Source organism: Zonotrichia leucophrys, chromosome 4A, assembly GCF_028769735.1.
Source record: "Zonotrichia leucophrys gambelii isolate GWCS_2022_RI chromosome 4A, RI_Zleu_2.0, whole genome shotgun sequence".
In the NCBI taxonomy this organism is placed as follows: domain Eukaryota; kingdom Metazoa; phylum Chordata; class Aves; order Passeriformes; family Passerellidae; genus Zonotrichia; species Zonotrichia leucophrys.
In genome coordinates this window covers 3881280-3909224 of record NC_088174.1, presented here as the reverse complement: position 1 = coordinate 3909224, position 27945 = coordinate 3881280, and the positions used below count along the sequence as shown (strand labels likewise).

Genomic DNA, 27945 nt, shown 5'->3' with positions numbered 1-27945 from the left:
GGGCTGCTCAGACTTCACCATAGCCAGGAGCTGCCCCTGGTTCTTGGGAACATGTTTGCCCAGGGTGCCAGTGCTCACTGGGGTGGGGATGTGGGAATGCCAGGGCTGCCCACCACCTGGGGACTGGGGTGTGCCACACACAGGGCAATGAATCCCCAGCCTCATCACACCTGCACTCCCAGAAGCAAGAAAGGCTGGGGGAACAGAGGGAAGGTGTTATTATCCCACAGGGAGCTCTGCAAGTCCCTGCTGGCACCTTGGCAGTAGTGGTGCATGGCAACGTCCCAGCGTGGTGCCCAGGGACAAACTGTGCCAGGGAGTGGCCCTCCTCCCCCTCAGCAGGGCTCCCACCTGCCGGGGCTGCCGGGTGACAAAGCCATCAGCCCTCGGGTGGGGGAGGCAGGGGCACCTTTCACATCCTGCCCCCCTCCACAGCCCCGTGCCAGAGAAAAGCTCGGATACAGTGTGGCTAGAAAGACGTATTTATTGCGACATCGGTTTGCAACCAGCACTCACCCCCCACCCCCGGCAGCACCTGCAGACCCACGCACATGCCCTTGACCCTGCTGCGGTGCCTCCATGGCCAGCGGGCCGCCCCCTGCGGCCACAAGCCCACTCCCCTTTACAGGCAGGGTCATTGGGGCTGCGGGCTGGGGTCCCGCCGCGCCAGGAGCTCCACGGAGTAAGGAACAGGAGCCGGGTTCAGGGTCCTTCAGCAGTGTAAGCCACCGGCTGGGATCTCCGAGCAGTCACAGGCTCTCAGAATGCCGGGGAGAGAGCGGGGCCAACCCCCCCAAGCACCCGGCGATGCCCGTGCCCTCTGCTCTTACCGCGCTCCCTCGGTGCCAGCCCGGCTGCCCTGGGAGCCGGGAGAGGTGCCAGCCTGGTTCCCCCTGCAGCCACTACACGTATCCTGTCAGGTTGTAGGAATTGACTTCACTCTTGGTCTTGTGCACCTGGCTGACGGAGGGCTGGGGGCTCTTGCTCGCCAGCAGCTGGGGCTGGTAGGCGCTGGAGTAGGCGGTGTTGGTGTCCCGGGCAGGGCAGGACGTGCAGAGGATGCAGCCGCCGACGAGGGAAAGGAGGGAGGAGATGATGCCGAGGTAAAGAGCCTCGCCGAGCTCGAACTTCATGCTGTCGGGGATGACGGGGTTGCGGAAATCCCGCAGCACCACGTGGATGTTCCACACCAGCGGGATGAAGCACAGCAGCCCCCCGAGCACGAAGACAGCGCCGCCCGCCACCGCCACGCGGTCCTTGCCCGGCGAGCCCTGGCTGAACACGGTGCACCTCATGCCGAACACGGAGAGCAGGCAGGCCAGCGAGGACACGGCGCAGGAGCTCACCATGAGCGCCTGGGCCGCCTGGATGTCGGCGGGCAGGTTGAGCAGGGAGCTGTAGATGTCGCACTGGGTGATGCCCGTGCTGTACGTGGCGCACTCCATCCACAGCCCCTTGGTGAAGCTGATGGCTGTCACGATGCTGGAGCCGATGTAGGAGCTGGTTTTCCAGCTGGGCAGCAGCGTGGCCGTCAGCGTGCCGATGTAGCCTAAGAAGGCCACGGTGTAGCCCAGCAGCTGGAGCCCCATGGACACCATGGTGGCGGCTGGCTGTCACCTCTGTCGCTGGCCGAGGCTCGCAGCTTGTCGCCCAGGTCCCTGCCGTGTGCTCACGTTCCCATGGCCCTGCGAGAGGCTCCGCTCGCAGCGCTGCAGCTCCACCCCGCTGCCGGGGGTGCCGGTTTTGTGCGGGGTGGGAGCCCGGGGAGTTACCTGCGGGAGCGGAAAGCAATCCCTCCCGATTAACGATTGACCCGAGCCCGTGCAGGAGCGCCAGGCGCCCTTTCACCCCCGCTATCTCCCCGGGCAGGCTCCAGAGGCAGAGCCGCGCTGCCCAGGACGGATGCCAAAGCCCTCCCCTGCACTGACGCCGCGGGCAGGGATGGAGAGCCAGCTGCTGCTGGGGGGAAAGTGCCCACTGCCTTCCTCGAGCAGTCTTCCCTGTCTTCTGTGATGCCTCGAGCTGAGGAAGCCAAAAATGCCATGTCTGCACCATCCTATTTGGGACCTGCTGGAGCTGACTGCAGGTGGTGAAGGCAAAGCTCCCCCAGCTGAGGAAAGGGGATGGCACCTTGTCCCCATCTGCACGGGGCTCACCCGAGGCATCTGCAGCCACCCATGAGCCACCCCGAGCTGCTGAGGCTCCTTTGGCCTAAAGGGACATGGCCACCTGAGATTGAACCATGGATATCAGCATTTCTGAGCTGCTGGAGACAAGGATGGAGAGGGACGCATGTGACAGTGACACCTGCATCCCCAGGAGAGCCTGGAGGCCCACAGAGGGCAGAATTACATCAGGGCTGGCATCTCCTTTGGGATGCTTTGTGGAAGCATGCCAGCCAAGTGGGGTGACCTGTCCTGTGGAGGGGTGACCTGTCCTGTGGAGGGGTGAGCAGTTCGGGGTGCAGCTCCTCTGGGATTTTGTGCCGGTGCCACCTCCCGCCCACAGCCCTGTACACAGGCAGGGGAGGTTGGCAGAGGTGGTGGAGAGGGTTGGTTTGTTTTCCCTCTGCTTTGTTTAAAAATTCCTCCTCCTGTGGTGCCTTGCGAAACCGGGCTGAGCCCGGCACCGCGGCCAGTGGCCTCCCTCCCCCGGGAATGCTCCTGGCTGAGCGTGCTGCCACCACCCGGGGCCTGCCCCTGCTCCCGTCCCCCCCGCTGCCACCTCAAATGCTCGGCACCAAAGCTTGCCAGCTTTCTGTCTGCTCTCCAAGACCTCCCACACCTAGAAAAGAAAAACCTGGGTGCTCAGGGTGCTCTGGGTGCTGGCAGAAGGCGAGGGAAGGGGCTCTGAGGTACTTACGGAGGTGGCTGGAGGTGCAGGGTGGGACCCGGGGTGGCTGCAGCAGGGGGTCACCCAGGACTGGCAGTGGCTGCTCGGGCAGGGTGAGCAGCCAGGGCCCCAGCCCAGGGGATCAGGGGCTGCAGTTGTTCAGCTTTGCACAATCCACCTGCAAATCTCCTGGATCAGAGGCTTATTGCAGATCAGAATTAAACCCTTTGGGTGTCGGGAAGGATTGGGGAGCTTGCTTTTCTGGTAGTCTATGAATTATTGGGGTAGGTTCACCTAATGGGTTCAGCTTTGAGGCTTGCTGTCATCCTTCTGGACAGCCTTAGTGGCTGGCAGGTCCACAGTCCATGTGCCCACTCTGGGCTGTGCTGCCTGTTTTGGGGTTCGAGGGGCAGTGAAACACCAGCAGGTTGAGCTCCCCACTCCTCAGAGCCAGCCTGAACTTTTGGTTTACTCTTCCTGGCCCTGCTTGTCCTCCACGGGGTTTGTTGTTGTAAGACTACTGGCCCAAATGAGGAGCAAATGGGGAAGGTAATGAGAGCTGTGCTGGCCCCGTGCCCCCTCCTGCTCACCGGCTGCCACAGATGGACAGGGGCAGGCAGGGCCTCTGGTGACAAATTGTGCTCAGAGCTGAGTAGGGTCTGGCTGGCGTTTGGACAGCGGTGTTTGGATGCTGATAGCAGAGCTACAGCAGGGACCATTTGCTATTTTCTTTCCTTGTCCCAAACTGAAACTCTCCCAGGAGCTGCCAGTGGCATTTTCTTTGAATGCTTGGGTAGGAGCAGTGGGCAGGGACGGGATGAGTGGCCCTGCTGGGGCCAGGGGCTGCATCAGCCTTGCACCCTCTGCTGAGGAGCTCTTCTGTCCCTCCTGCTGTAGTCCACATTTCAAAAACTCAAAGGAGAGGGCAGGGAACACTGGCAAGTGCTTGCTCTGCCATCTGTGAGGATCAATGGGATCTGGCAGCTCCCTGGGGTGATGAGCCATGGGTGCCTGAGCAAGACCATTGCCCTGATAGTGCCTAGGGTCCATCCCTGCCACGTGTCCTCCCTTCCTGTCTGTATCGATCCTCTCTGGAGCCATCAGCTGCTTCCTGGTGGCTCTGTGCTTGCCACCACTGTAGCCCATCACTGTCCTTGTCGTGCCCTTTGTGCTGTCCCCAGCACAAGCCCAGCACACTGTGCCCATAGCATGCCCAACATGCAGCCCCATCCCATGCCCACTGCACTGTCCCAATCCCATACCCATCATACTGCCCCACCATTTCCCATCCCTTTCCCATCTCCCTTGCCTCCTTTATGCAAATGGCTACAAAGAGCACTTAATCATCCTTGTTAATTGTCTCTACCCTCCCCTGTTGCCCCCCGGGGATTTTCTCACAAATGGTGTCCAAATTTTCCCTTTTGTGTTTTGCTTTTCCACCAGAGATCGCAACCCCTCCGCCCCCAGCCTCCCCCCGGCCCTCTGTTTACACAACTGGGACAAATTTCACACCGCTGTCCCCACAGCCCCAAAGAATTCGTGAGTCACGGCCGAGGCAGAGCTATAAATGTGTCCCCACCGAGGGTCTGCAGTGTCACAAGGGACAGCATCTCCTGCCACCATGCAAGCTGCTGCCTGCTGCCTGACTGCCCACGGGCTCCGGGTGCCGGTGCCCAGTGCCTGCCCAGCCCTGGGGCTGGAGCAAGGGGCAAGGTACCGGGGAATGGGGCTGGCAGGAGGGTGAGGAAGGTGGGATGGGGGAGCTCCAGCTGGGTTTGGGTGAAGGCTGCGGTGCTGGGGACACTCTGATGGCAGTGGCCATGGGTGGCATGGAGGGTGCTGGGGACAGACACTGTGATGCCATCAGCTATGGGTGGCACAGAGGGTGCTGGGGGCACTCTGATGCCATCGGCCGTGGGTGGCACAGAGGCGCTGGCACTCGGGCAGGGCTGGCCGGGCGGGTGATGCTGTGGGGCTGCCTCACCCGAGCAAGGCAAGGGGAGCGGGCCAGGGTGGGTGGCTGTGGCGCTGAAGCTCCTCTCTCTCTCTCCCCCTTAGAGCCCTTCCTCTCTGGAGACCGTGGCTGCCCCGAGCCCAGGAGGGACCCGCGCCGCGGCGGGAGGAGATGGACGCTGTGAGTTTGGCATTGTCCCCATGCCCGTGGGGTTCCCTGATGGCACCAAACCAGCCTCTCGGTCACTTTGTCCCATGGAGTCCTTTGTCCCAGGGCCGTGGCGTGCCCAGCTCCCTTGGAGCACCGGCCGGGCCAGGCTGAGCCCCTGAGGGGACACGGCCACGGCAGCCCTGAGGGGGCCGCCTGTTCCCAACCGGGCGGGCATTCCTCAGGGCGTTAGCGGCATGCCTGGGCACCTGCTCTGGAGCACGGGGCAGAGATTACACTGGCAAAAAGCCCGGCGGGAGGGTGTGGGGGTAGATGCCAGCTTCCCCGCGGGGCTGTGAGCGCCTCAGCTCGGGGGCAGGGGAGGGGGGAGTCGCTGTGTGTGTGGCACCCTGGTGCCAGCCCGGGCAGCGGGAGCGCGGTACCACCCGGCTGTGTCTCCCCAGGCTCGGGCAGCGGAGGGGCACGGCGGTCCCGGCAAAGCGCTGGCGTTCTTCCAGCACCCGGTCAGGTAAGTGCCCTGGCCCCGGGGCCGCGGGCGGGCGCGGGGGCGCGGCGGGCGGGGGCTCACCCCGGCTCTCCCCACACAGGCTCCTCTGGCCCAAGTCCAAGGCCTTTGACCACCTGTACAGCGTGGGGGAGAAGCTGCTGGAGAACTTCCCGGTGCAGGCCACCCTCTGCTTTTATGAGGACTCGGGCAGCGAGGAGGAGGAGGAGGATGATGATGAGGAGGAGGAGGAGGAAGAAGAGAAGGATGATGAAGAGGAGGAGGCGACAGGGGATGTGACCGCGGGACACCCGCGGAATGCTGGCAGTCCCGGCCCCAGCAGGCCGGCGTGAGGCAACAGGCAGGGGAAGGCGCACAGCGCTGCGTGCGGCAGCGGGGCCAGACCCGCCCGGAGCCTCGTCCAACCCCCGGGGCCGCCCCCGGGCCGCGCCCGGGCTCCGCGGAAACACGGCGGGGCTCAGGACTACGACTCCCAGCGGCCACCGAGGCACCGCCCGGCAGCCGCAGCCCGCTCTGATTGGCTGCCGATCCATCCCGAGCTGGGGGAGGAGCGTGTGGCCACGCCCACTCTCCCGCCCCGCATCCCCATTGCTAGAGGAAGGCGGCGCGGGCGGGCCGCAGAGGGACGCGATTGGTCGAGGGGCGGGAGGGGGCGTGTCAGGGGCGGTGCTTGCCCTCCCCTGCCCGTCGGCGGGAGGGAGCGGCTGCGGCGGGCGCGGGGCCGCCATGAGGTACCGGCGGGGCGCGGGGTGCGGCCGCGGGGCCGGGGGGAGGACAGCGGAGCTCTGGGACCGCGGCTGCGGGGCAGGAGCGGGGATGAAGGGGCTGGTGCCGCGGAGAGGGGAGACGGGAGCGCTGGGACTGGCGCGGCGTGTCTGGGCGCGCGGCGAACAGCAGAGCGGCAGAGACGAGGAGGACGTGTCGGTGGGGCGGAGGGTGGGGCTGGAAGGACCCCGCACAGCCGGGGAGGTGGGGCTGGGGGACCCTGCTGTGGGGTGACAGGTGGCATGGGGGTCTCTGTTGTAGGGTGACAGGTGAGCTAGGGGACCCCACTATGGGGTGGCAGGTGAGATAGGAGACCCCGCTATGGGGTGACAGGTGAGATAGGGGACCCCGCTATGGGGTGGCAGGTGAGGAAGGGGACCCCGCTATGGGGTGACAGGTGAGGAAGGGGACCCCGCTAGGGGGTGACAGGTGAGGAAGGGGACCCCGCTTTGGGGTGACAGGTGACGAGGGGGGGACCCCGTTGTGGGGTGACAGGTAGGCAAGGGGGATCTGCCATGGGGTAGGAGGTGAGCTGGGGGTCCCTGTTGTGGGGTCACAGGTGAGCTGAGGGTCCCTGTTTTGGGGTCACAGGTGAGCTGGCGGTCTCAGCTGTGGGGTGGCACTTGGGCTTGAGGGCTCTGCCGTGGGGTGGCAATGAAGGCTGAGGGGGGACTGGAAAGCCCCTGCACACCTGGGCAGGTGGGCTGGGAGTCCCTGCTGCAGGGTGACAGGTGAGCTGTGGGTCCCAGCAGTGGGGTGGTTCTAGAAGCCGAGCACAGTGGGGATCATTGGAGCTGGGTTTGGGCACAGAGGGGCCGGGCTGGCACTGCCAGGGCAGCGTAGGGAGCAGGCTGGGGTGTGACGGCTGTTTTGGGAGGGCGAGGCTTCCTGCCCTGTCAGGCGTAGCCGGCGTATCCTCTTCTCCTCGCCGTGGATGTTGGCACGGAAAAGCCCCAATATTGCTGGCGTCCAGCTGGCACCGCGGCTACGTGATGCTGGCACTGCCAGCACCCTCCCTGCGTGCATGGCGCTGCACTGGGGGCTCGGGGGGACTGGGCCACCCCCAGCCTGTCGAGGAGGTGCCACCTGCCATTGTGGACCCCCATGTCCCCTCGGGGCCCGCGGGGAGCCGGCTCCAGGCGCGCTCCGTGTTTTCCCGGCACGATTTCCTCCTTTGGCAGCAGTGACGGGAGCGGGGGCGGGGATGGGGGGAGCCTGGGGGAGACACAAATGTGCGACTGCAGCATCCTCACTCCCATGGCTGCATCCCCCGCGCCTCCCCACGGTTGCCTTAGCAACCTCCTATCGATGGGGTATTTATAGAGGATGGGAAGCCGGAGGGGGGGCATCGGGAATGGGTGGGCGTCTGCTAGGTCAGCCTCCAGCTCCAGGCTTCTCTCGGCTTGCGTGGGGGCAGGAGGGATGCTGCTCCCCTCGGCGTCAGCGTGTGCGCTGCTCCCGCTTTTCCTGCTCGCTGGAGCCAGGGGAGGTGGCCAGGAATTTGCATGTGGAAATAAAAATAAGCGGCTGGGACGTCTGCCCTTCTCACCGGCATTGTTTGTGCTTGGAGGCTTGTGTGCAGCTCCCTGATTGTGGCACTGACACAGATACGTGGAACAAAGTAAAAGAGTGTAAATGAAATGAAACAGCATTAAATTTGTTGCCTGGTGTGTGATGTGAGAATATCCTTCTTTCTGTGTCTTTGTTCTCCTGTCCATCAGAGGGGGAGGATGCCTGTAACAAGGAGGGTTTGTGTGGAAACTGTGGCATGTGCTCTGGGCTGTGCTTTCTTTTTTATCCTGGGGCTTTGGGTCCCTGTAAGAACTGATAACAGCAGAAGTGGTCAGGTGGTCCCTGCCCAGAGCCTGTGGGGGAATTCATGGATCCAGAGGCCTCTCACATCTGAGCCCCAGAAGGGCTCAGAGAAGCAGGGTTGGGCTGTGGGGCACTGGAAGCAGCAGATCTCTCCCATGTACTTCTGGTGCTGCTTTCCCTCACTGCTGCTTCAACTCCAGCCTGAGGTTTGCAATCTGAGCTTCCCACACTGTTGGGAAGAAGCTGCTTTCTCTCTCTGGACACAGCTCCAGGCTTGCATGCCCTCTTGGCACTTTGAGGTGTAGGAGCCTTGGAAAGCACAGCAAACCTGATGCGGGCAGGGAGAGGGGCTGCATTTACTGGAAGGTGGCTGTTGTGGGGTGTGCTGGTGTGCAGCATCTGCCCTTCTGTGTGCCTGCCTTTCGTGTGAAAGGAGAAGTGTGTTTCCAGCCCTGCTGACCCTGTGAGCAGCTCTGTGCTGTCCCTGACCTCACCCCAGCAGAGCAGACCCAAGTGGTTTGAGAATAACTGGATGTCTAAAGTCCTGGGCCTGAGACCAGCGTGTGGTTTAGTTCCTGCTGTTTCCAACCATGCTTGCTCCTTCATCTGCAATAAATCCCTGCAGGAGCTGGGCAGTCCTGTCCCCTCTGACTCCTGACAGAGTTGTGGCTTTGCCACAGCAAGTGTCACACACAGCAATAGCCAGCCCAGGGCACTCTGATCCACGGGGCATTGTGCACAGGGAGAAGACAAAGCATGGAAAACAAGCAGAGATCCTCTGCTTCTGCTGGGCTTCCTGTAACTTCTGTGGGGTTTTGTTTAGTTCAGTTTTGCTTTTGAAGCACAAAAATTGCTTGTCCAGCTGGAGAGTTGTTGTCCTGGGTGTGCAGGCAGCTCTGTCACTCTGTTGCTGCCCTTATCTTGGCCCAACAACCAGATTGTGGGTAGGAGTTGCAGAAGTGAGAACAGGCACGTCTGTGAAGTTGCTCTAAAATAAGATGATTGCTTCACCTGTATCCATCAATCTCTTGTGGAAGGGAAGAGCACCAGGCTGCTCCCAGCAGTCTCTGACATGCAGGTCTTCTTGTCTGCTGGTGAGATATGGGGTCTATCCTTCATCCAGTTTTTCCCTTCCTACTTTGCTGGTCTGCAAGGGCCCTGCTTCTCCCTGGGAGCTGAGGGTGCCCTGAGCCCCTCCAGCCCCTCCAGGCAGGTGAGGAGCAGGGAGGCAGCTGGAATCCTTGGCTCTCTGCAGGGGCACTGCTGGGCTGGATCTGCCATGGGTGCACTGCTCAGCACTATGCTTTCTGCATCAATCTGATCCTGGGTTTTGGAGGCCTGGGCTTTGAAACTGGTTGGAAATGTAAGCTGTCAGTGACTCTCTGTTTTCTTTCCCTGCAGGTAGGCAGGAGCCCCCTTGGCCGAGTGAGGCAGCATGGCAAGTAAGTGCTCCCAGGCAAGGCGGAGAGGGGCTGGTGGTGCTGGAGAGAAGGGGATGTTTGACAGCCATCTCTCAACAAAGGGGTGCCTGTGCATTTTGGGGGGTGTCATCCTCTCTGGGGAGCAGCTGCCATCAGCTGTTGGCCCTGGGTGAGGTCTGAGGTCCGGCCTGACTTGTGCTTCTCTCTCCCCTCTGCAAGGTGGGAGTCGAGAGGAGGTGCTGAAGGTCTGACCTCTGCAGCATTTCTGTCTCTGTGTGCTGCTTGCTGTGCAGGACAGGCCTCCCCAGGGTTCTCTGGGCTGCCTGTCTGCTCTGACATCTCTCATCAGCAGTGCTCCTCGTGCCCATGGCTGGCACCCTGGCAGTGCCCACCCTGGGGGCCACACTGCCCTGTGTGGCCGGGGCACTGTGTTCTGTGCAAGCTGCCGAGCTCAGCCCCACCCTGAGCTCGCTGTGCCACACCCAGAGCACTGCTGGGCCAGCACTAAAGATGGGCTGAGCCTGGCAGGGCTGCAGAGAGCTGTGTGGCCTGTCCAGAGCTGGGCTCAAGCCTCCCTCTGGCTCTCCTGGGCGGCCTGCATGGAGGCTGTGTGCCCTGGTGTGATGGGAGCGTGAGGAGGAGATGGAGATGGAGAGATCTGTCTGGGATCTCAGGATTTGCTTGGAGTGCCACCAGAGCCAGCTGTGAAGGTGCAGGCAGTAGCCACGCTGGGGAGGAGGAGGAGGAGGACCCCAGGGATGACAGGTATGCCTTCTTTCATTATCTCTGCTGTGCTGGTGCGGGAGGGAGCAGAGATCTTCAGGCAATGTTTTTAAAAGGCTGCTTTAATCTTCAGTTAATGAGGAGGGTGCCCAGCTGGGTCCCTGCCTTCCTCCACTGCTGCCTTTTCTCCTTCCCAGAGCTCAGTGCTGGCTCACCAGCATGTCCTAGTGGTGGAAGGTGTCTGCTGAGGTGGCAGTGTCCCCTTCATGGTGACCCTGATGTGCAGGGGGGATGTGGTGATGGGCAGGTTCTCCACCACACGCTCCCTGCCATCCCTGGAGGCAAGGAGGCATGTGCCCTTCAGGCACAGCCACAGTCCTTCCCCAGAGAAGCAGCCCCCCAAGCAGAGCAGCTGAGACATGGGGAGGTGTCCACCAGGGGCCAGCAGCACCTCAGGAAAGCCAGCAGGAAAGGGCTGAGGTGAACCCAGCCCTTGCTCCTGCTTTCCCTGCCTAAAAGCTCTGATCTTTCCTGAGCACCGGTTCTCCAGCTGGTGTGGGGAGGCTTGGAGAGGCACAGGGGATCAGCACTGGGGCTGCTGGGCACTGGCAGGTCCCCTCAGCCCCCTGGGTTGGGGACAGGACCTGCCTGACTGGCTGCTCTTCATGTCACCTGGGGATCCACTAGAGATGAGAGGTTTCCTGAGGGCCCCTGGTTTTCCTGCTCTGGTCCTGAGCCACTTGGCACTTTCAGGGGGAGGGAGCAGTGACTCAGTTTCTGCTCTCCTGCCATTTCTATGTCCCTGAGGGAAATTGCATGTGGGGAAAAACACACACCTCTGTCACAGCATGCTTGCACTTGGGACAGTGCTTTTGATACTTGCCTGCCTGTGTATCTGTTTTTATTTCCTACCTTAGTGGCCAGCTCAGCATGGCAAAGCAGGGAAGGGGTCCAGTGACTACTTTCTGCAGGGATGGATGGAAAACCCTGACAGCGAGATCTGCAGCCAAGCCTGTTGCTCTAAGATGTGCTGAGGAAGTTGAAATCCAAGTCTCGGGCTCAAGTGCCAAGGAGGGGAGAGTTTATACCACGGCCTGATCAAGGTGGGAGGCAAAGGAGGTGAGGCCAGACTTCTCCAGCAAAGTACAGGACATTTGCAGAGTGAATGTTGTCTTTGTAAAATTTCATCTCCTTCTGGAAAGGCTCAAGACAAGGTCAGCCTGCCATCCTGTTCCCTCTGCAGCCAGCATTGCCCTCCTCAGCTGTGAAAGCCAAGGCAAGCTGATCCCTGCCCTTCTGCAAGATGCCTTCTGTGCCTCTTGAAAATGCTTTTTCGGTTGTCCTTGTAAAAAAAATATTGGTTTGCATAATAAAGTCGATTCTGAGGGAAGATCTGTGACTCACATCATTCATGCTGCTCTTCATTCACACCTCAGTGGTTCAGCCCTCTGCAAACTCTCACAGAAGCAAGGCATTAATAAATCACAAGGGGAAAATGCACCTACACAGCACAAAAGCAGCTCAGTGCCTCCAAGCCCAGGCTGGTGTAGCACAGTAGTAGTTGTTTCTTACACCATGATCTTGTCCCTGTTGATATTTCCAAATACTCCCACAAATACCTTGCTGTATTGTTTCAGCAGCCGGATACATGGAACGTAAAGCAGAAGGAAACTTGCCTTTCTCCCTGGCAAAAGGCTCCTAAGGAAAGAAGTTGGTGGCTTTTCACTGACTGTTTTGCTTGTGGAGCCAGTATTTTGTTAGCACCAAGCTGGTGAGATGGGAGATTGTGTCCCCCTGCCTCCTCTGATACTCCTGCTGCTGTGTGAATGGGTTCACCTTGTTGATCCAGTGGAAGACTGAGCCTGAGGGTGAAGAAGGTCAATATGTTCCTGTGGATCACCCAGCTGAACTGATTCATGTTCCCAAGGGGAGCAGCAGGATTTTGTGGCTTGGTGGGAAGGGCTGGAAGCAGCCTAGAGCTGAGTGTGTTGAACTGCATTGTGGAAACACTCATTCATGAAATGTGTGTTTGGATCCTGGAAGGATCATGTTTTGTGTGAAGTTTCTGCTCTCTGAGCAAACAGCTTCTTTGCCTCCCGTGCTGCTGCAGGTCCTGGCAGGTGCTGGCCTCCTGCACCCCCTGGAGGTATCCCTCTTGCAGGATATGGAGAGAGGCTTTGGTGTCCCTGTTACAGGCAGGAAGGTGCTGTTCCTGCTCTGTCTGGCTTCAGGACTGCATGCACTATGGGAGGACTTGAGGAGTCTCCCAGGCTTTGGGAGCAGAGGAAAGTTTGTGAGGCCTCTGCATCAAAACACAGTGGGGATGAGAATGTGCTGCTGTGTGAGGAGAGGTTGCTCAGGCCTCTGACTCACATCCCCTGTGCTGTCCCTGTGTTTTGGGCATGTTTGCCCTTGTTCTCCTGGGCCTGGGAGAAGACAGGGGTTTCTCTGGGGCCTGGACAGAGTCCTTGATGCCACCTGAGCTTGCATGACGCTGAGCAGCTGGCAGCAGGGACACCAGCTCCCAGCAGGCTGTCATGTTGAACTGTGGGCTCTGAGTCCCTCTTGGTGCTGGCCCCCTGTCCTGGCACAGCTCTGTGTCCCAGCCCTGCAGGGTCTTGCTCTGCAGCAAAGGGGCAGAAAGATGAAATCCAGCAGGAGCAGAAGGTTGAAAACCAATATTTTTGGAGCCTTTTGTCTGTACCTCAGTTGCTCTGTGTGGCTGCAGCTGCCACTTCTGTTGTCTCTAGCACCTCAGCCCTGACAGGAGGACTCCTGGTGCCATGTCTCTGTGCAGACCCCAAGAGTGCTGTGCCCCTTTGGCTGTCCCACCTGCTCTCCTACCTGATTGTAGCCCTGGGTTTTTGGTGTGGCATCAGGAAGCTGGGTTGGAAAGCTTGGCTGGGCAGAGGCCAGCTATGGGGTATGGGTATCTGTCCCTGCTCACAATGTCTGTGCCTTGTGTGTTGCAGTGTTCTTGGGGGCCAGGAATGCCCACTCGCTGCTGAAACGCTTTCCCAGGGCCAATGGCTTCCTGGAGGAGATCCGGCAGGGCACCATCGAGCGGGAGTGCATCGAGGAGGTCTGCAGCTATGAGGAGGTCAAGGAGGTGTTTGAGAACAAGGAGAAGACGGTGCGTGTGTCCTGCATGTGTGTCCCAGGGCGGTTGGGAGGGCTCACCCTCAGCAGGCTGCAGACAGAGGGAGAGCACAAGGGGAAGAGCCTCTCCTGTTCCTTTTGTCCTGGCTGCAGGCAGCATGTTGTCGCCTCATTTCCCAGCATGACTTTCCCTTCTCAGGCATTGCTTTTGCCAGGACTCCCTGCCCAAAGCTGCAGGTTGAGCTGGTGCTCCCCTGGCACGTGTGGCAAATCTCTGCTGTTGTCCATGATATTCTAGGCTGGGCTTGGTGTGGAATAAATTTTTCCCTGCTTGCTGTGGGATATTGAGGGACGTTCCCAGGATCTTCTGTGTTGGTCGCACAGCACCTCAGCTTGAAGGGGTGGGGGACATCCAAAACACTGCCCCTTCTGTGGGCCTGGGGAGGGCAGTGGTTATTGCTGGTGGTGGGTGGGGTCCTTCTCCCACCTGCAGCACGTGATGGTTTTGATGGTTGTTTCTCTGTTCCCGTCACAGATGGAGTTCTGGAAAGGCTACACCAGCTCTGTGTACTCTGTCAAGGACCCCGGGCACAGCACGGAGCGCTCTGACGCTATGTACGTGGTGGTGCCCCTCTTGGGAGTGGCTCTCCTCATAGTCATCGCCCTGTTCATCATCTGGAGGTGCCAGCTGCAGAAGGCCACCCGCCACCGCCCCTCCTACGCCCAGAACCGGTACCTGGCCAGCCGGACGGGCCGCAGCCTGCCCAGGGTCATGGTGTACCGGGAGCGCTCGCAGAGCCAGGGGGAGACCCAGTACCAGCGGGAAGCCAGCGGCCGCGGGGCTGGGGATGCCCGGGCCGGGGGCACCCCGCAGGCAGACAGCACCCTGTGCCCGCCCGAGCATTCCGTGTCCGTCCTCTCCAGACTGTCCAGCGCCACTCCCCCGCCCTCCTACGAGGAGGTGACGGGCCAGCCGGAGAGCAGCAGCAGCGGCGAGGAGACCAGCGTCTCCTACAACGAGCCTCCGCCCAAGTACGAGGAGATCGTGGCCACGGCCCCCGCCGCGGGCAAATAGCGGGTGTGCCTCCCTGCTGCCTCTTCACACTGTCACACTCACCCAGCCACCCTCCCTTCGCCGTGCCTGGCACCCCCTTCAGGTGTTCGTCAGGCCCCCATCTCACCTGTACAATCTGGTGCCATCACACAATAGCCTTACCCTCCTAACCAAAAATGGCTGTCCCCAGGTGGGGTGAGGCAGGGCTGGCTGTGGGATGGCTCTGGAGCCATCTCCTGCCCCTCACTCCCCACTCACGTAAGTGCTGTAGCAGCCAGAGCAGAGCAGCAGCTTGTTCCTGGCTCAATGTGGGGGTCTCCCCATGGTGCATTTGATTTCCTCACTTCCCCCTCCAACAGACATAACATTTCCCATTATTAGAGCAGCCTTGCTGCCTCCCTGGGCTGCTGCTCAGCCTCACCCCATGTTCTGGGCCCTGTTCTACTGCTCAGGACTCTGATTAGGTGATGGAGATGCAGGATTGGTGTGGCAAATTTTTGTCCATCCCTGCAGTTGGTGGGGCCAGCTCTGTGGGGAGATGGTGATTTCCCCATGTGGATTTGTTGCCGAGTGGGAGTGGGGAGCCCGGGCCACACTGTGGTACCTGTAGGGATATTTGCTGTGTGGAGATCAGGGAGGAGCAGCTAGAAGGTGCTCTCTGATCTCCTGGATCTCTTTGGAAAGGGAGAAAGGGCTCGTGGTGGTCTTGTACTTGAGGTAAGTGACTTAGGAGTAGCAGGGCCTTTTCCTGATGCTCTCTGCTCTCCCCCTGTGGGTGCTGAGCAGCTGGAGGTGTGGCTGCTGCGGAGCTGGCCAAGGGGGTCCTCTGACCCCGAGCCAACTGTGGTCTCATGGCTTTAAGTGATGGGGATTCAGCTCTCTCCTGGAATGTGGCCTATCTGGTGTCTGCCCCAGAGGTGAGAGCCTGCAGACAGGCCAAACCTCCCCTCTCCCTACCCCAAACTTCTCTGCCCTGCCTGGCTCCTCTCTTTGGGGCTCTTTGTCCTCCAGAGCAGGTACAATGGGATGTTGCATCCCACTCTCCTCCTGACCTCTCGGGTGGGCAGAGTGTCCAAGGCTGTGGCCTGGAAGTCCTGCTGACAGGGGCAGGAGCCACAGGACCATGCCTTGACAGTCAGGAGCAGGGCCAAGCCCTGCTTGGGTGGTTGTGTAGCCAGGGCAGGGCAGAGCAGGGAGCTTTGCTGTGGGATCAGTCTCCCCTTTCCCTGGGCAGCTGCCTGTAGGGTCCAGGCAACGGGGCTGTCCTTCCCCAGTCACGTCTGATGGATTAATCCAAGGGTTGTGCTCCAAGCCCCCAGAAGCAGCCCAGAAGCTCCCAGCACTGCACCACCCGCTGTTCACCCAGCAGCAGCCTCTCCACCAGCACCAAAAGGCTATTGTCCATCCATCAGTGGCCTGCATCCCGCCCGGCCCCGGCGATGCCCTCCAGCTGGTGCCCTCAGCCCAGAGCTGGGGCTTGCCAGCCTGGCTGCTCCTGGGGCAGGACATGCTGGCACCTCGTCTGTCCCCTCCCCAGCCTTAGCAGGGTAGGGTTATGGGGAGAGCTGGCAGCTCAGGGCCAGAGCTAGAGAACAGCAGAGGGAGACACAAGGGTGCTCTGCATCCTCTGTCTTTGATGCTCGGTCATTATCCCTGCAGTTTGTATTCTGTAAAACTTGGTATATTTCTGTGCAAAAAAAAAAAAAAAAGGTATTTATTAAAAAACCCTCACTGTCTGAGTGGCACAGGGTGGCTTTTTCCCACAAAGGGTGTTGTGGGGGACAGTGATACCAATAACCCCCACCATGGCAGCTGGACTGTCCCTAGTGAGGATGGGAGCGTCCAGGAGTGAACCCCACGCATCCAACTGGAGCTCTGAACTTCGCCTGGCCGTGTGGTGAGGTCTGAGAAACCCTCTGAGAAATCTGAAGGGTGTCCTGCGTGCCCCGAGCTGCCGGCAGGTGAGATGCAGAAAGGTTTTCTGAGGGTCTTTGAGGGGATTGGGGTGCACAGGTTGTCCTGCCGTCCTCTGTGCGCTCCTAAACCCCTTAGATAATCCCCTTTAAATAGCAAGACTAGGGCAGCGGGGGATTTATTTTAAGTCCTTTCAAACCCAGATTTTACGGTCAGGTCCTGGACCCTGTCCGCATTCAGAAAGTGTTTAAAAGTGCCGTTAATCCCGAGGGGATCATTTATCGCTGCGGAGGGCAGAGATTAGCTCCGGCACAGGGCGGCCCGGGGCTCTGCTGGCCCGGAGGCTGCGGGGAGCGGGGCTGGGGACATGGGGAAGGTCCTGGCGACAGCAATCCCTGTGTTGTGAGCAGGGCTGGGGACAGGAGGGCTCCCGCGGGAGGTGCCACCAGGAGGAGTCGCAACGCGTTAACCACCGGCTGCGGCTTTAAGCGAGGGGGGAGTGGCGGGACACCGGGGGCAGGGCTGGACACCGGGGGGGCCGGGCTCATTACCGGGGGCTGAGCTCATTACCGGGGCCGGGCTGGATACCGGAGGCCGAGCTCATTACCGGGGGGCCGGGCTGCCCCCACTGGCACCGCCCCATCCCGTCCCGGCTGTTTACAGGTCCGACAAGTCGCGTCGGTCTGCGCTGCACAGTAAGTGTCCCGTGTCCCTCCCCGGCCCACAGTGTCCCCTTGTCCGCTCGCACGGGGCTCTGTGGGCCGCTGCAGCCACCCCGGGCCAGGGCCGGGATGTCCCCAGGGCCGGGAGGGCGAGGGACCCCCCTGTGCTGTGTGTGTCCCCGGAGCCGTGCCGGGGCTGAGAGCTCACCCCGAGCCGGGCGAGAGCCCTGCCGTGTCAGGGGTGTGACAGTGTTCACAGGGGTCTTGGATGAGGGAAGAGATGAGGATCTGACTCCATGTTTCAGAAGGCCTGATTTATTATTTTATGATATATATTATATTAAAACTATACTAAAAGAATAGAAGAAAGGATTTCATCAGAAGGCTAGCTAAGAATAGAAAAAGAAAGAATGATAACAAAAGTTTGTGGCTCGGACAGAGAGTCCAAGCCAGCTGACTGTGATTGGCCATTAATTAGAAACAACCACATGGGCCAATCACAGATGCACCTGTTGCATTCCACAGCAGCAGATAATCATTGTTTACATTTTGTTCCTGAGGCCTCTCAGCTTCTCAGGAGGAAAAATCCTAAGGAAAGGATTTTTCATACAAGATGTCTGTGACACAGGGGTGCCTCCGAGCCGCAGGGCAGAGCTGGGAGCAATCCCATTTCCCCCTCCAGCTCCTCACCCTGAACGGGGTGTGCTGCCTCGTTTGGGGTGTCCCGGGCTGGAGGGGGACACAGAGAGGGAGGTTGTGGAGTTTCCCTCCCCAGGGCAGGTTTTCCTGGCTTGCAGGACTTAAAGCCACTCCGGGTAAGTGAGCCGGAAATTCCCTGTCGCTGCAAATCCAAGGAGAAGTGCCAAAGCAGAGCTGAGCCTCTCCAGGAGAGTGGGGGGTGCTTGGCAAGAGCTCGAAAAAGCCCTAAAGAAAGTTAAAGGAGGAAATCCAGCCACTTAAGCATTTTGTTCTTATGAGTTTTGACAGCTGATTTTTTTTTCTCCTTTCTTAATAGCTCAGTCTCAGCGCCTGCTTCTCACCCCCTCCCATCCCTCTGTTCCTTGGGAGCTGCAGTGGTTTCACAGGTGATTAGAAAATGAACAGCTCTGCCCTCTCCAGATTTACTGTTATTAATATAAGCTGGTTTCCCAGAGAACAGGCTGGGAAAGCAGCACAGGCTCCTCTGCTGCACCACAGATGGGAAGGAGAATCCTGGTGCTGTCCATGGCTCTGTACCCTGCCTGGGGTCTGAGGCAGGTTCCTCCTGTGGGGCTGACACATCAGGGACCATCCCAGGAGTTACTCTCCTGTTTCTGAGTGGGGGGTGCCTGCAAAAATCCTGTTTCTTTGGGGTTTTGGGAGAAGAAAAAACAGTTTCTTTGGAGTTTTGGGAGTGTATGTGTGATGAGACCCCTGGGTTGGGGCTGGGCAGGGTGGTGGGGATGGTGTGAGGACAGACCCAGTGCAGGACAGGGATTCTGTCTGCAAGGAAGGAATCACCACTGCTGGTGCTATGCAAATCCCTGTGAAATTAAAAGGTTTTTAATGGCAGAGGAGGAGGTGAGTGATCACTGGAAGCGCTGGTTGTGGCAGCGCAGAGCTGGTTCTGCCACCCTCCTGTACCCAGAGTGTCAAGGCCTGGCAGCTGCAGGGGACACATCCCATGGTCCTTCCCCAGGGATTTCCTAAAGGGTTGCAGGGGGCTGGGGAAGGTGAGGGGGTGCAAAGTGCCCTCCTAAGGTGGAGAATTTTTTCTAGAAGCAAAGAAGGACCTTTTTAGGCACACCGATCCCAGCCCTCCATAAAACATTGCTTCTGGATGGAAAAAATTTTTTTCCACTAGCACCGAGCTGTGTGCTGAGCCCCATCCTTGCTGTCAGTTGAGGCAGTGGGTGCTAAGCTCATCCATGGCTCCCAGGACACCTGCAGCCTTGTCCCTGTGGGACATCCCCTTGTCCCAGGCCACTCCTGCAGGGTCTGCTTTTTGGCTGTTTCTGCCTGTGTTTCAGCTGTCTTACAGCATGTTGTGCTGTCCCTGTGCAGGGAGAGCTGTCTCTGTTGTCACTTATGGAAGTGCTGCTCCTGTTGCCACTTTGCAGCTTTCTTTCCCTCTGTATGAAACCCCAGGACACCTGAGGACATCTCCAAAGAAGTGTGCTGCAGCAGACCTCTCCTTAGGGGTAGAAATGAGCCAAGGCACAGACTCTCATTTAACAACATGAAAAGGGGCCCTCTTTATTCTTCTTCACAGCTCAGCCATCCTGAGTGACTACAGCAAACTCCTGCTGTTGGCTTCTCTGACAGACTCTGCTGGCTGTTCCTGCTGGAGTATGACTGCAAATGTTTCCTTGGTATGACCAGAGGCTTTTACCTGGTATGACTGTGACTGCAGGCTCTAATTTTATGAGACCCAGACTGACCTCACAGCAGATCTTTTGTAGCAGCAACTCTTTTCCTTGTTTCATTCTTCTTTGTGTCTCTCTGGATTATTCCTTCTTCCTCAGGATCCTCTTCCTCCAGGCTCTGCCTAACCACCCAACCCATCCTTTTATCACCCTTATCTTCATTATTCACAGCTGTGACCATTCAGGACAAGGCTGTTCTTTGGTAATTAATCCAGCTGTGTCTTTCCAGGGGTCAGTCCCTTTTAATCCCTCCTGTTTCACCCCCAGATGTGGCCGCTTTGGGGACTGGACCTGCACCGGGCACGCTGTGACCTGCTCTTCACAGAGGCCATCAACCAGAGGATGCAGGTTCCCCCCAGGCTGAAGGTGGCAGAGAGCTGCAGCCCTGGGGACAGGGCCACAGTGGCAGAGGATGTCCCTGCGTCCTTTAGGATGCACATCCCTGAGAGGATTTCCCTGGCAGGTAAAGCTCTGGGTTGTCTTTTGGGGTGGGGTAAACATCCTAGGGAGTAGAACCCTTTTATAAACCTCCCTTTTGTGTGCTTTGCTAGAGGAGAGGGTGGGGGTAGATAATGCAGGCAGTTCTCTTCAGGAATGCAGGGCAGGATGGTGGATGGCTCAGGAGGAGGCAGGAAAAGGTCACCAGCATAGGTCTGGAGGGGCCTTAACATTGTCATTATATTGCAAGAGTTCTATTGCCATTATATTGCAAGGGTTCCATATTGCTGGAGTTTTGTACCTCCTTGATGTTTCTTGTAGGCAGCTCCTCTAGGCACTGACTCTTCCTTGTCCTCACAGCAGCCAACTGACTCCAGTTCCCACCAATCCACTCTTTTATAACATGCTTCTTATTGGTTACAGCTGTGGCCTGTTAACATCAGGCCTGCTCCTAATCTTTAATAATTAACCCAGCTGCAACTCTATTACTTTCTATACTACCTTTATTTACTTATATTCTATCCCCCTACACCTTAATTCCAACAAGTGAGGAGCAAAATGTGGAGGCATCTCCCTCCATGTCTCCTGCAGTTCCCTCTTGGCCTTTGGTAGGGTCCCTGCTTTGGGATGCAGAATGTTTGGCCCTGTCTTTGACAAACAGCTCTGAAACCACGTCTCTGTCCTGAAGCAGTGGCTCTGCCTCTCTGGGCTGCCCAAAAAGCCCAGGGCATGGTGTTCATCTTGCTTGACTCTCCACATGGGTGCATCTCTCTTCCCTCTCCTGAGGCTATTCACGTTGGCGTAATTCTTCCCTCTCTCCTTCCTGCAGAGATTCCAGACACGGGTTTGAGGCCAGTGCTGCTGACCCAGCCAAGGAGGGTGCCCTCTGTGGTGGTGCATGTGTCCCCAGAGCCCTGTGGGGACGTCCCTTTCCTGCCCCCAGCCAGCAGAGCCAGCGCCCAGCGACGCAAGCGAGCGGTACCGTGGGGTCAGGGATGGGTGCTGGGGTGGGGAAGGGGAACAACCCCAAATTCAGGGTTCTCCAGATAGCTGTTATCACCCCAAGGCAGGATTCATCCTCCAGGAGGCCCTAGAGTGAGGGGATGGGGATGGTGGGGTCTCTTTCTGACCCAGAGCCAGTGCACACCTGTGTGCTGTGGGACCTTGATCACATCTCCTGCTGTATTTTGTGGGCAGGGGGCAGGCTAAGGTAGCTGCAGTCCCACCACTGGCTGCTGCTGCTGCTTTTTAAGTCCTGTTTTCCTTCTTGATGAAGTATGTGGCAGAGCTGGTTCATTACAGCAGTGTAAAGGGTTCTGGGGCCAGAGCCAAAAGCAGATTTTAGCCTTGTGTGAGAACCTTTCAAAGAGAGGTCCCAAGCATGGGCAGGCAAAACCTTGATTTGGCTGCTGGAGCTGCTGTTCCTCCTCCTCAAGTGCTTCAACCCTCCTGAAACTGGAGAGCTGATCCTGGGTGGGTTAGGTTCAGGGTTTTGGATCTGGCTAGAGTTCGGCTCAGCAGGCTCATGCTGGGGACCCTCTGTCTGCTCTGGGCATCTGATCACCAGCCTGGGGCCCTGCAGAGCTCCCCTGAGTGCTCTCCCCATGCTGATGGGCCCCTGCAGCCCCCCCAGGGCACTCAGCCCTGTGCTGACGTGGTTCTGTTCCATTCCCACAGGGCCACCACAGCAGCAGGACACGGAGGGACAGGATCCCGAGTGACAGTGCCCAGCTGGCTTTGCACAGCCCAGGACAGCACCACGAGGGGTGAGCACGGGCCCAGAGCACCCAGGGTGTGTGGGGAGCAGCATCTGCTCTCACTGGGCGGTTTTGGAGCTGCTTTGGTGTTCTGGGAGGGACAGGGGGGATCCAAATTAGAGCAATGCAGTGCCTGGCAGGTCCTACTCATCCATGAGAGGAATGTGGCCTTTGCTGCCAGAGATGTTTGTGCTGGGCAGCTTTGAAGGCAGCTGTGATGTTCCCCAGAGTCTCTGCAGTGGGGAATTTGTTTCTGAGCTCATCCTGGAGCAGGGACTGCTGTCCCCCTTGAAGCCCAGAGCTGCCCTGGGTGCCAGGAGAGCAGTGTGGCACACAGCTGTGCTTGGCTTTGGAGCAGTCAGGTGTCCCTCTGAGCCTGGGGGCTGCTGGAGAGGGTTCTCCCAGTGATGCCATCTGGGTGCCAGTGGCATTGCCCAGAGATTTGGAGCTGCTGGAGGGATGAGGGGCAGTGCCTTGTGCCAGGCTGTGTGAGACAGGCAGTAACAGGAATGATTCTGTGTGCACCCAGGCCAGGCTCCTGTGCCCTGCCTGCTCCCAGTGCCCCACTGCCCCTCTTCACAGAGGCAGGCAGGATCTACTCCATGCAGAACATCTTCCAGACCATGTACCTGCTGGGCCAGGTGCTGTTCCAGCGTGTCCAGGACTCTCTGCGGGACCCGGCGCCGTGCAGGTGACGTGTGCTGAGCCAGCTCTGTGTCACCCTGCAGGGACTGGCCTGGGCCTTGCTGGGGCACGAGCTCTGTGAGCTCTGGGCTGCAGGATGCTCCTGCATGGCTGCCTTGGGCTGCCCTTCTCACTGTGCCAGGCCTGGGTGAGCCACACTAACCAGCCTTGAGTCTGCTGCTCAGCTTAACACCAGTCCTGGGCACTTGAGTGCCCTGTGCTGCTCTGCCATTGCTGAGGGGTTGCTGCTAAGCAAAGATAAATTTTTCTGTGTGATTTTGTAGCTTGTTGGAGAGGGTGTGTGAAGGGAATGAAATCCAGAGCAGATGGCCTGACCCAGGGGCTGTCCCTGAGACAAGACACACCTTTGGCTGTGCCTTGGTCACTCTTAACCACCCTTTCCATGAACTCATCCCACAACCAGTGCCCTGGGCAGGCTGTGGTGTCCCTCTGTGCTCCCTGGAGCAGGTGTGCAGTGCCCTCAGTCCCTCCAGATGTGCTGGAGGAACCATCTCCACCACCCTCATCTGTGCCCCTGCAGTGAATTCTCTTTGCTCAAAGACATCCTTGCAGCCTTAAGGTGTCCCCACTGCTCTGAGGCTGCTGAGCACCTGCAGGGACAGCTAAATACTCCTCATTCTCCTTGAGCAAAGCCTCCAGGCAGAAAGGGAGGAGAAGCAGCATCCATCATCACATCCGTCATGGGGGCATGTCCTGCCTTCCCGCCCCAGCTGCCTGCTGCTTGCTGAGCATCCAAAGTGATGTCTCTGCTCTTAAAAACTGGAGGCTGAGGCTGTCTTTGAACATCATTTTAATTTCTTAATGGCCAAGAGATCTGGTTAGTGGCTGCAAAGGACCTTCTCCTTCCTCCCTGTGGCAGTGCAGGGCATGCAGGCCTTGGTAGCCTGCAGAGCTGCTGTGATGCACTGGGGTCACTCTGGGGCTTCTCCCCAGGCACTGATCTCCCTTTGGAAGCAGCCACCCTCAAACACCTCTTCTTAGTGCTTTACATCCCTTCAGATGCAGACATCCCCTCAGTATGACAGCTTTGTACCCCTGTGCAACAGTAAAAAAACCAAAAGGACTGTGCTGACTTGTTTGTCCTGAAATTTTAGCAAAGTCTGGTCTCAGACAGAGCCTGGAATATCTGGCTGACAGTGACCTCTTGAAGGGTATGAGTCACCAGAAGGCAATTTCCAGTCTCCACTTTAAAGGGTGTCTACCTGTATCAACTGGGATTTTGAGTGAAAAGCTGCAGGATGTGTCCTTTTTTCATGCTTCTCTACTGGGGAAAATTGCATTTTCTTTCTGTTGTGGCTGTCATTTTACACTGCAGCTACATTTTGTGCAGGTATTATCTCAGAAATGGAGTTTCAGACAGGGATTCAGTGAATCTCTGGGTTGTCTTCAGTGAAATTAGCATCATGTTGCAGAGATAAACACCCTTTCCTCCCCAGGGCTCCAAGGAGTGGGGTTAGGGGCTTGGTAACCCCTAGGGGATCACTGAGTGCCTGTGTGAGTTATTGGTGATAGAGTAGCTGACTTTGGGCTAGCCTAGGATGACAGGAATTTATATTTTTCTCACTGTGGATTTACTTAATTTTATGACTCAGTAGTTTGGACCCTGCAGTGAGGCTGTGCCTCCAGGGGCTGCCTTGGACATCAGTGGTCTGTGCTGCCTCTGCCAGTGCAGCAGCTCATTCCCTGTGTTTCCAGGGAGGGAAGAAAGTGCTGAACATTTGGGTTGCTTGTTTATGTTTCAAATTGCAGGTAAAATGTGCTACAAGAGCAAAAAGTGATAGTTCCCTCCAGCTGATGGCAGCTTCCTCACCTGCTGATGCAGACAGGATCACCCCTCCATTCCAGCACTGTCCTGTCACACCTGCTTACCTGGCTGGCCCTAAAGATGTTTTACCCAGCCCTCAGTGAATTCCTGGCACTACAGAGGATGGATGCTTAGTAGAAATGTTTTCTCTCTGTTGCATCTCTGAAGAAATACAAGCCTGTGTTTTCTGTTACCTGTCCTGGCACGTGCTGTCTGTCTGTCTGTCCCCTTTGGGTGCATGCTGGAGGGGTACCAATGTGCATGGGGGGGTTCAGGAGAGATGAGTGCATGCTGTGCAGGGGCTGTTTGCCTTGTCCTGGTGCAGCACAGCCTGGGCACACACTCCCTGCACTGTGGTGTTGTGAGGGTCCCCAGGATGAGGTGAGAGATGAGAATTTGACTGCATGTTCTCAGAAGGCTGATATATGGTATGATATGATATATAATATGATATAATATAAATTATATAATATATAATATATTACTTCTATTCTATTATATTATCTATTATATTATGTTCTCTATTATATTAGAAATGATATATTAAAACTATACTAAAGAAAGAGAAAAGAATACATCAGAAGGCTAGAAAAGAATGATAATGAAAGCTCATGACTGACTCCTCAGTCTGACACAGCTGATGGTGATTGGTCATTAATTAAAAACAATTCACATGGAACCAATCAGTAAACGATCTTCAGACCACATTCCCAAGGAATCAGATAATTATTCATTCTTTTCTGAGGCCTCTCAGCTTCCCAGGAGAAGAAATCCTGGTGATGGGTATTTTCAGAAAATGTCACGGTGGCACTGCATGGCTCAGCTCCCTGGGGCAGCGCTGCATTTGTGGGGGTCAGCTGCACCCCTCGAGCAGTTCTGACCCCTCTGCATCTCTGCTTTCCTTCCCCAGCTCCCAGGAGCCCGTCCCAGCTGCAGAGAGCACCTCGGAGGAGGCAGGGGTGACCGAGGTGGCAGCAATGAGAAGGCAGGTGAGATGGGGCAAAGGGCTGCAAATGCTTGCTGGGAAAGCTCAGGGGATGGGTGAGGAGGCTGCTGGGGCAGCTGCTCTGTCCTGGTGGGCTGCTGCTGTCAGACTGGTCCTGCCTTCAGGAGAGGGCTTACATGTGTGTTATCCATTGAGCTCCTGCCCCGAGGGGCTGCAGGATCCAGCCAGGCCCCTCTGTGGCACTGAGAGGGGCTCAGATGCTCTCTGATGGGAAGAATCTTCCTGAATCATCTGCTGCAGATCCGAGGTGCTGCAGCCCTCCTCCCACACAAAGGTAGCTTCTGCTTTAGAAAAGGATGACCTGAAGTGTTGGGGAAGATGAAACAGGAAAGCCTTAGGAATGTGATTGCCTGGCTAAAGATTCTTAGAATATGAAAACTATAAGCAAGATGGAAATTAAAGCAAGCTTTGAGATACCTCAGTTACTGAACAACTGGAAAACAATGGCATGGCCAGCTGAAGGTAATCCCCTTTTGATGGAACAAGACCCTCTGCTTGCAGACAGGCCCAAGGGTCAGAGCAGACCCTGACAGCTTGGCAGAAGGGGCCCAAGGAGGAGTTTTTAGGGTTTAAAATATAACACAGTATGGTAATGCAGTGATTCTTGTAGGCTGTATGGAAATGCTGTAGGATTTATATATTATACTAGATTGTGAGTGAGAATCAGAATATTCAGCACAGAAGAAGATTAATTGTATTGGAATGGGAACCTTGCTCTCTTTTACTCTTTCATCCTCTCTCTTTTACTCTTTTGCTCTCTCTCTCATCCTCTTTACCACGCTCCTGCCTTCTTTCTCTTTCCCACTCCCTTTACCTCCCTCCCCCTCTCTTCTCTCTTTGCTGCTCTGAGCTGTGTTTGGCAGCTCCCAGCAGGGCCCTGCACCCAGGCCGTTTGCAATAAATGCAATAAGCCCCAAATTCCAAGCCCTGGCTGCAGAGATCTCTGTCCGTCCTGACCGTCCTACCCCTGTCACTCCTACACTGAAGGAGCAGAGCTCCCTCTGTTCCTCCCTCCTGTGCCCCTCTGGGAGGTGACAGTGCCCCTGTGGGTGCTGACAGTGCCTCTGTGCTTCCCTTGCAGCTGGCCAGGATCTCGGGGAGGCTGCGAGTGCTGGAGGAGCAGTGCCACGCCTGGAGGCAGAAGGAGGCCCTGGTGTACTCTGTGATGATCTCTGCTTGCCTCATCAACACCTGGCTCTGGCTCAGGAGATGACAGCCCGTGCCCAGCCTCCCCTGCTCACCTGGCAGGGTGGGTGAGGGCAGGCAGAGGAGCATTTCTCATGTACTTGCCAGCAGTGAAACTCTTTTTTCTTGCCTAGGACTGCTTTCTGCACTGTGGGCCCTCAAGAGTGTGTGTCCTTCAGGCCTTGGTGACAGTGAGGGTGTGAGAAGCTGCTGTGAGGAGCTGAGGTCTCTGAAGAGCTGGTGGCTGGCACAGGAGGTGTCTGTCCTGTGCAGGTGCCCTCAGGCTGCCAGAGGAGATGCAAACCTGAGGAACTGAGTGTTTGTGGGTGTGGGGTCCTGTTACAGTCACAGCCTGGCCACATCCCACCTTGGAGATCTCAACTCTGACCCCATAAAAGTTGTCAGCTAACTGCGGTGGTCTGTTCCTCACTGAAAGTTTCTAAACTTCTGCTGGGTTTCCTTTTCTTCCTTTTTCTTCCTTTGGTGGAGGAGGTGCTGCCAGTCTCCTGTGCCACAGCCCCCCTTGCAGGAGTGGAGCTGCAGGGGCCAGGAGCTGCAGGGCCCTGCGGCCACAGCAGATTTGCAGATGTTCACATGTGAGAGCCTTGCTGACATCTGGGTTTGTCCAGGGGCTTGGCTCTTTCCCAGAGAGATTTACATGGGAAACCTCCCCATGGTGACCCTCTGGATTATAAAACCTCAGAGCAACAGCAATAGCACCAAACAGGGCAGGGAAAATAGATACTTGTTGGGCTCCCCTGGCAGAGGGGAGTGGAGGAGTGTCTCTCCTGGGTCTTGCTGCCAAGCTGCAACTTCAGTGATGGTGCAAGAGCATGGGTGAGGGAAATTCCTGACCCAGATGCTCTTTAGCTGTGAACAAGCTCAGTTTAACAGCTTTCCTGTTTGTTCTCTTCTCCAGAGTTTATTAACACTTGGTTCTGAGGTGACTTTGAGATGTTTTTGGTAGCTCATCCAGCACATCTGCTAGAGGTGTGCACGCAGGCCCTGGGGGCAGGTTTTGGCAAGGCTTAACAGGACCTCTCTGTGTCACCTGTACCTAATTATAGCTGGATCTACATGTCATCCAGATGTCCCAATAGCTTATTTACAGACATCAGAGCTCGGGTGTTTTCTGCTTGACACCGCACCACGCGGCCGTGACTGCAAATCTGGCAGCTGGACAGGGACTGATGAATAACTGATAAATAACTGTCCCCAGGAAATTGCAGCTCTGAGCCTGGGGCTGATTGCTGAGCTGGGGACAGAGCTGGGATTCACTGCACGCCAGAGCCAGGGTGGTGTGCTGGGTGCTGTGGCAGTGTCACCAGAGGACCTTGCACAGCTGTTGTGGGTAAGGGGGTGTGAGTGGGGCCAGGAAATGGGGTGAATTGTCTGATTTCTCTCCTTTAAGAGGTGTTAATGTGTTGTGGAGGAAGCTTGTGTTTGGGGTTTATTTTAGGGATGACTTTGGGAAGGCCTTCAAAGTGTGGCTGGAAGGTGTTTGGAGGAGAGGTGGCCAAACTGGATGTGTTCTCAAGGGCAGGTTGCGGAAAATATGACTTCTATGTAAGGCATAAATGCTGGTGTAAATCTGGAAACACTGACCCCAAAATGCACATTTTAATAAAGTCTTTGTGTTCTGGATGTGTTTATTTTCTGTGGAGTCTGGTCCTGATGTCCCAGTCAGTGGGAGCAGGTGAGGTTCATTCCCTTGGCAGCAGGACTGTCACCTG

General features: G+C 57.4%; 3 protein-coding genes across 4 annotated transcripts; 2 read left to right on the top strand and 1 right to left on the bottom strand.

Moving 5' to 3' along the window:
• Window positions 1-466: 466 nt before the first annotated feature.
• CLDN2 (claudin 2) lies at window positions 467-1881 on the bottom strand. Its single transcript, XM_064712797.1, has one exon. It carries the CDS (start codon window positions 1596-1598, stop codon window positions 903-905), a length of 696 nt encoding a protein of 231 aa, XP_064568867.1. The 5' UTR covers window positions 1599-1881; the 3' UTR covers window positions 467-902.
• Window positions 1882-6111: 4230 nt separating this feature from the next.
• On the top strand, window positions 6112-16072 carry PRRG3 (proline rich and Gla domain 3). 2 transcript variants are annotated; one of them, XM_064713093.1, is made up of 4 exons: window positions 6112-6190; window positions 9441-9481; window positions 13156-13316; window positions 13818-16072. In XM_064713093.1, exons 2-4 carry the CDS (start codon window positions 9475-9477, stop codon window positions 14355-14357), a joined length of 708 nt encoding a protein of 235 aa, XP_064569163.1. In that variant the 5' UTR covers window positions 6112-6190; window positions 9441-9474; the 3' UTR covers window positions 14358-16072. The 2 variants fall into 2 exon arrangements, 1 of the variants encoding a protein (XP_064569163.1); XR_010440346.1 differs by lacking the exons at window positions 13156-13316; window positions 13818-16072 and adding exons at window positions 9680-10225; window positions 11101-11588 and having other exon boundaries at window positions 6157-6190.
• A 687-nt stretch (window positions 16073-16759) lies between these two features.
• LOC135447898 (mitochondrial fission factor homolog A-like) lies at window positions 16760-27850 on the top strand. Its single transcript, XM_064713092.1, has 7 exons — window positions 16760-16945; window positions 19585-19780; window positions 20585-20733; window positions 21433-21521; window positions 22042-22203; window positions 24932-25010; window positions 26109-27850. Exons 2-7 carry the CDS (start codon window positions 19585-19587, stop codon window positions 26238-26240), a joined length of 807 nt encoding a protein of 268 aa, XP_064569162.1. The 5' UTR covers window positions 16760-16945; the 3' UTR covers window positions 26241-27850.
• The last annotated feature ends 95 nt before the right edge of the window (window positions 27851-27945 follow it).

Bases quoted from the DNA above. Each gene is read 5' to 3' on its own strand.
- LOC135447898 (XM_064713092.1), top strand. From the start codon at position 19,585: ATGTGGCCGCTTTGGGGACTGGACCTGCACCGGGCACGCTGTGACCTG. The intron at 19,781-20,584 runs GTAAAGCTCTGG...TCCTTCCTGCAG, and splicing joins TGAGAGGATTTCCCTGGCAG to AGATTCCAGACACGGGTTTG. The intron at 22,204-24,931 runs GTGACGTGTGCT...TTCCTTCCCCAG, and splicing joins CGGGACCCGGCGCCGTGCAG to CTCCCAGGAGCCCGTCCCAG.
- PRRG3 (XM_064713093.1), top strand. The intron at 13,317-13,817 runs GTGCGTGTGTCC...TTCCCGTCACAG, and splicing joins TTGAGAACAAGGAGAAGACG to ATGGAGTTCTGGAAAGGCTA.
- CLDN2 (XM_064712797.1), bottom strand. From the start codon at position 1,598: ATGGTGTCCATGGGGCTCCAGCTGCTGGGCTACACCGTGGCCTTCTTA.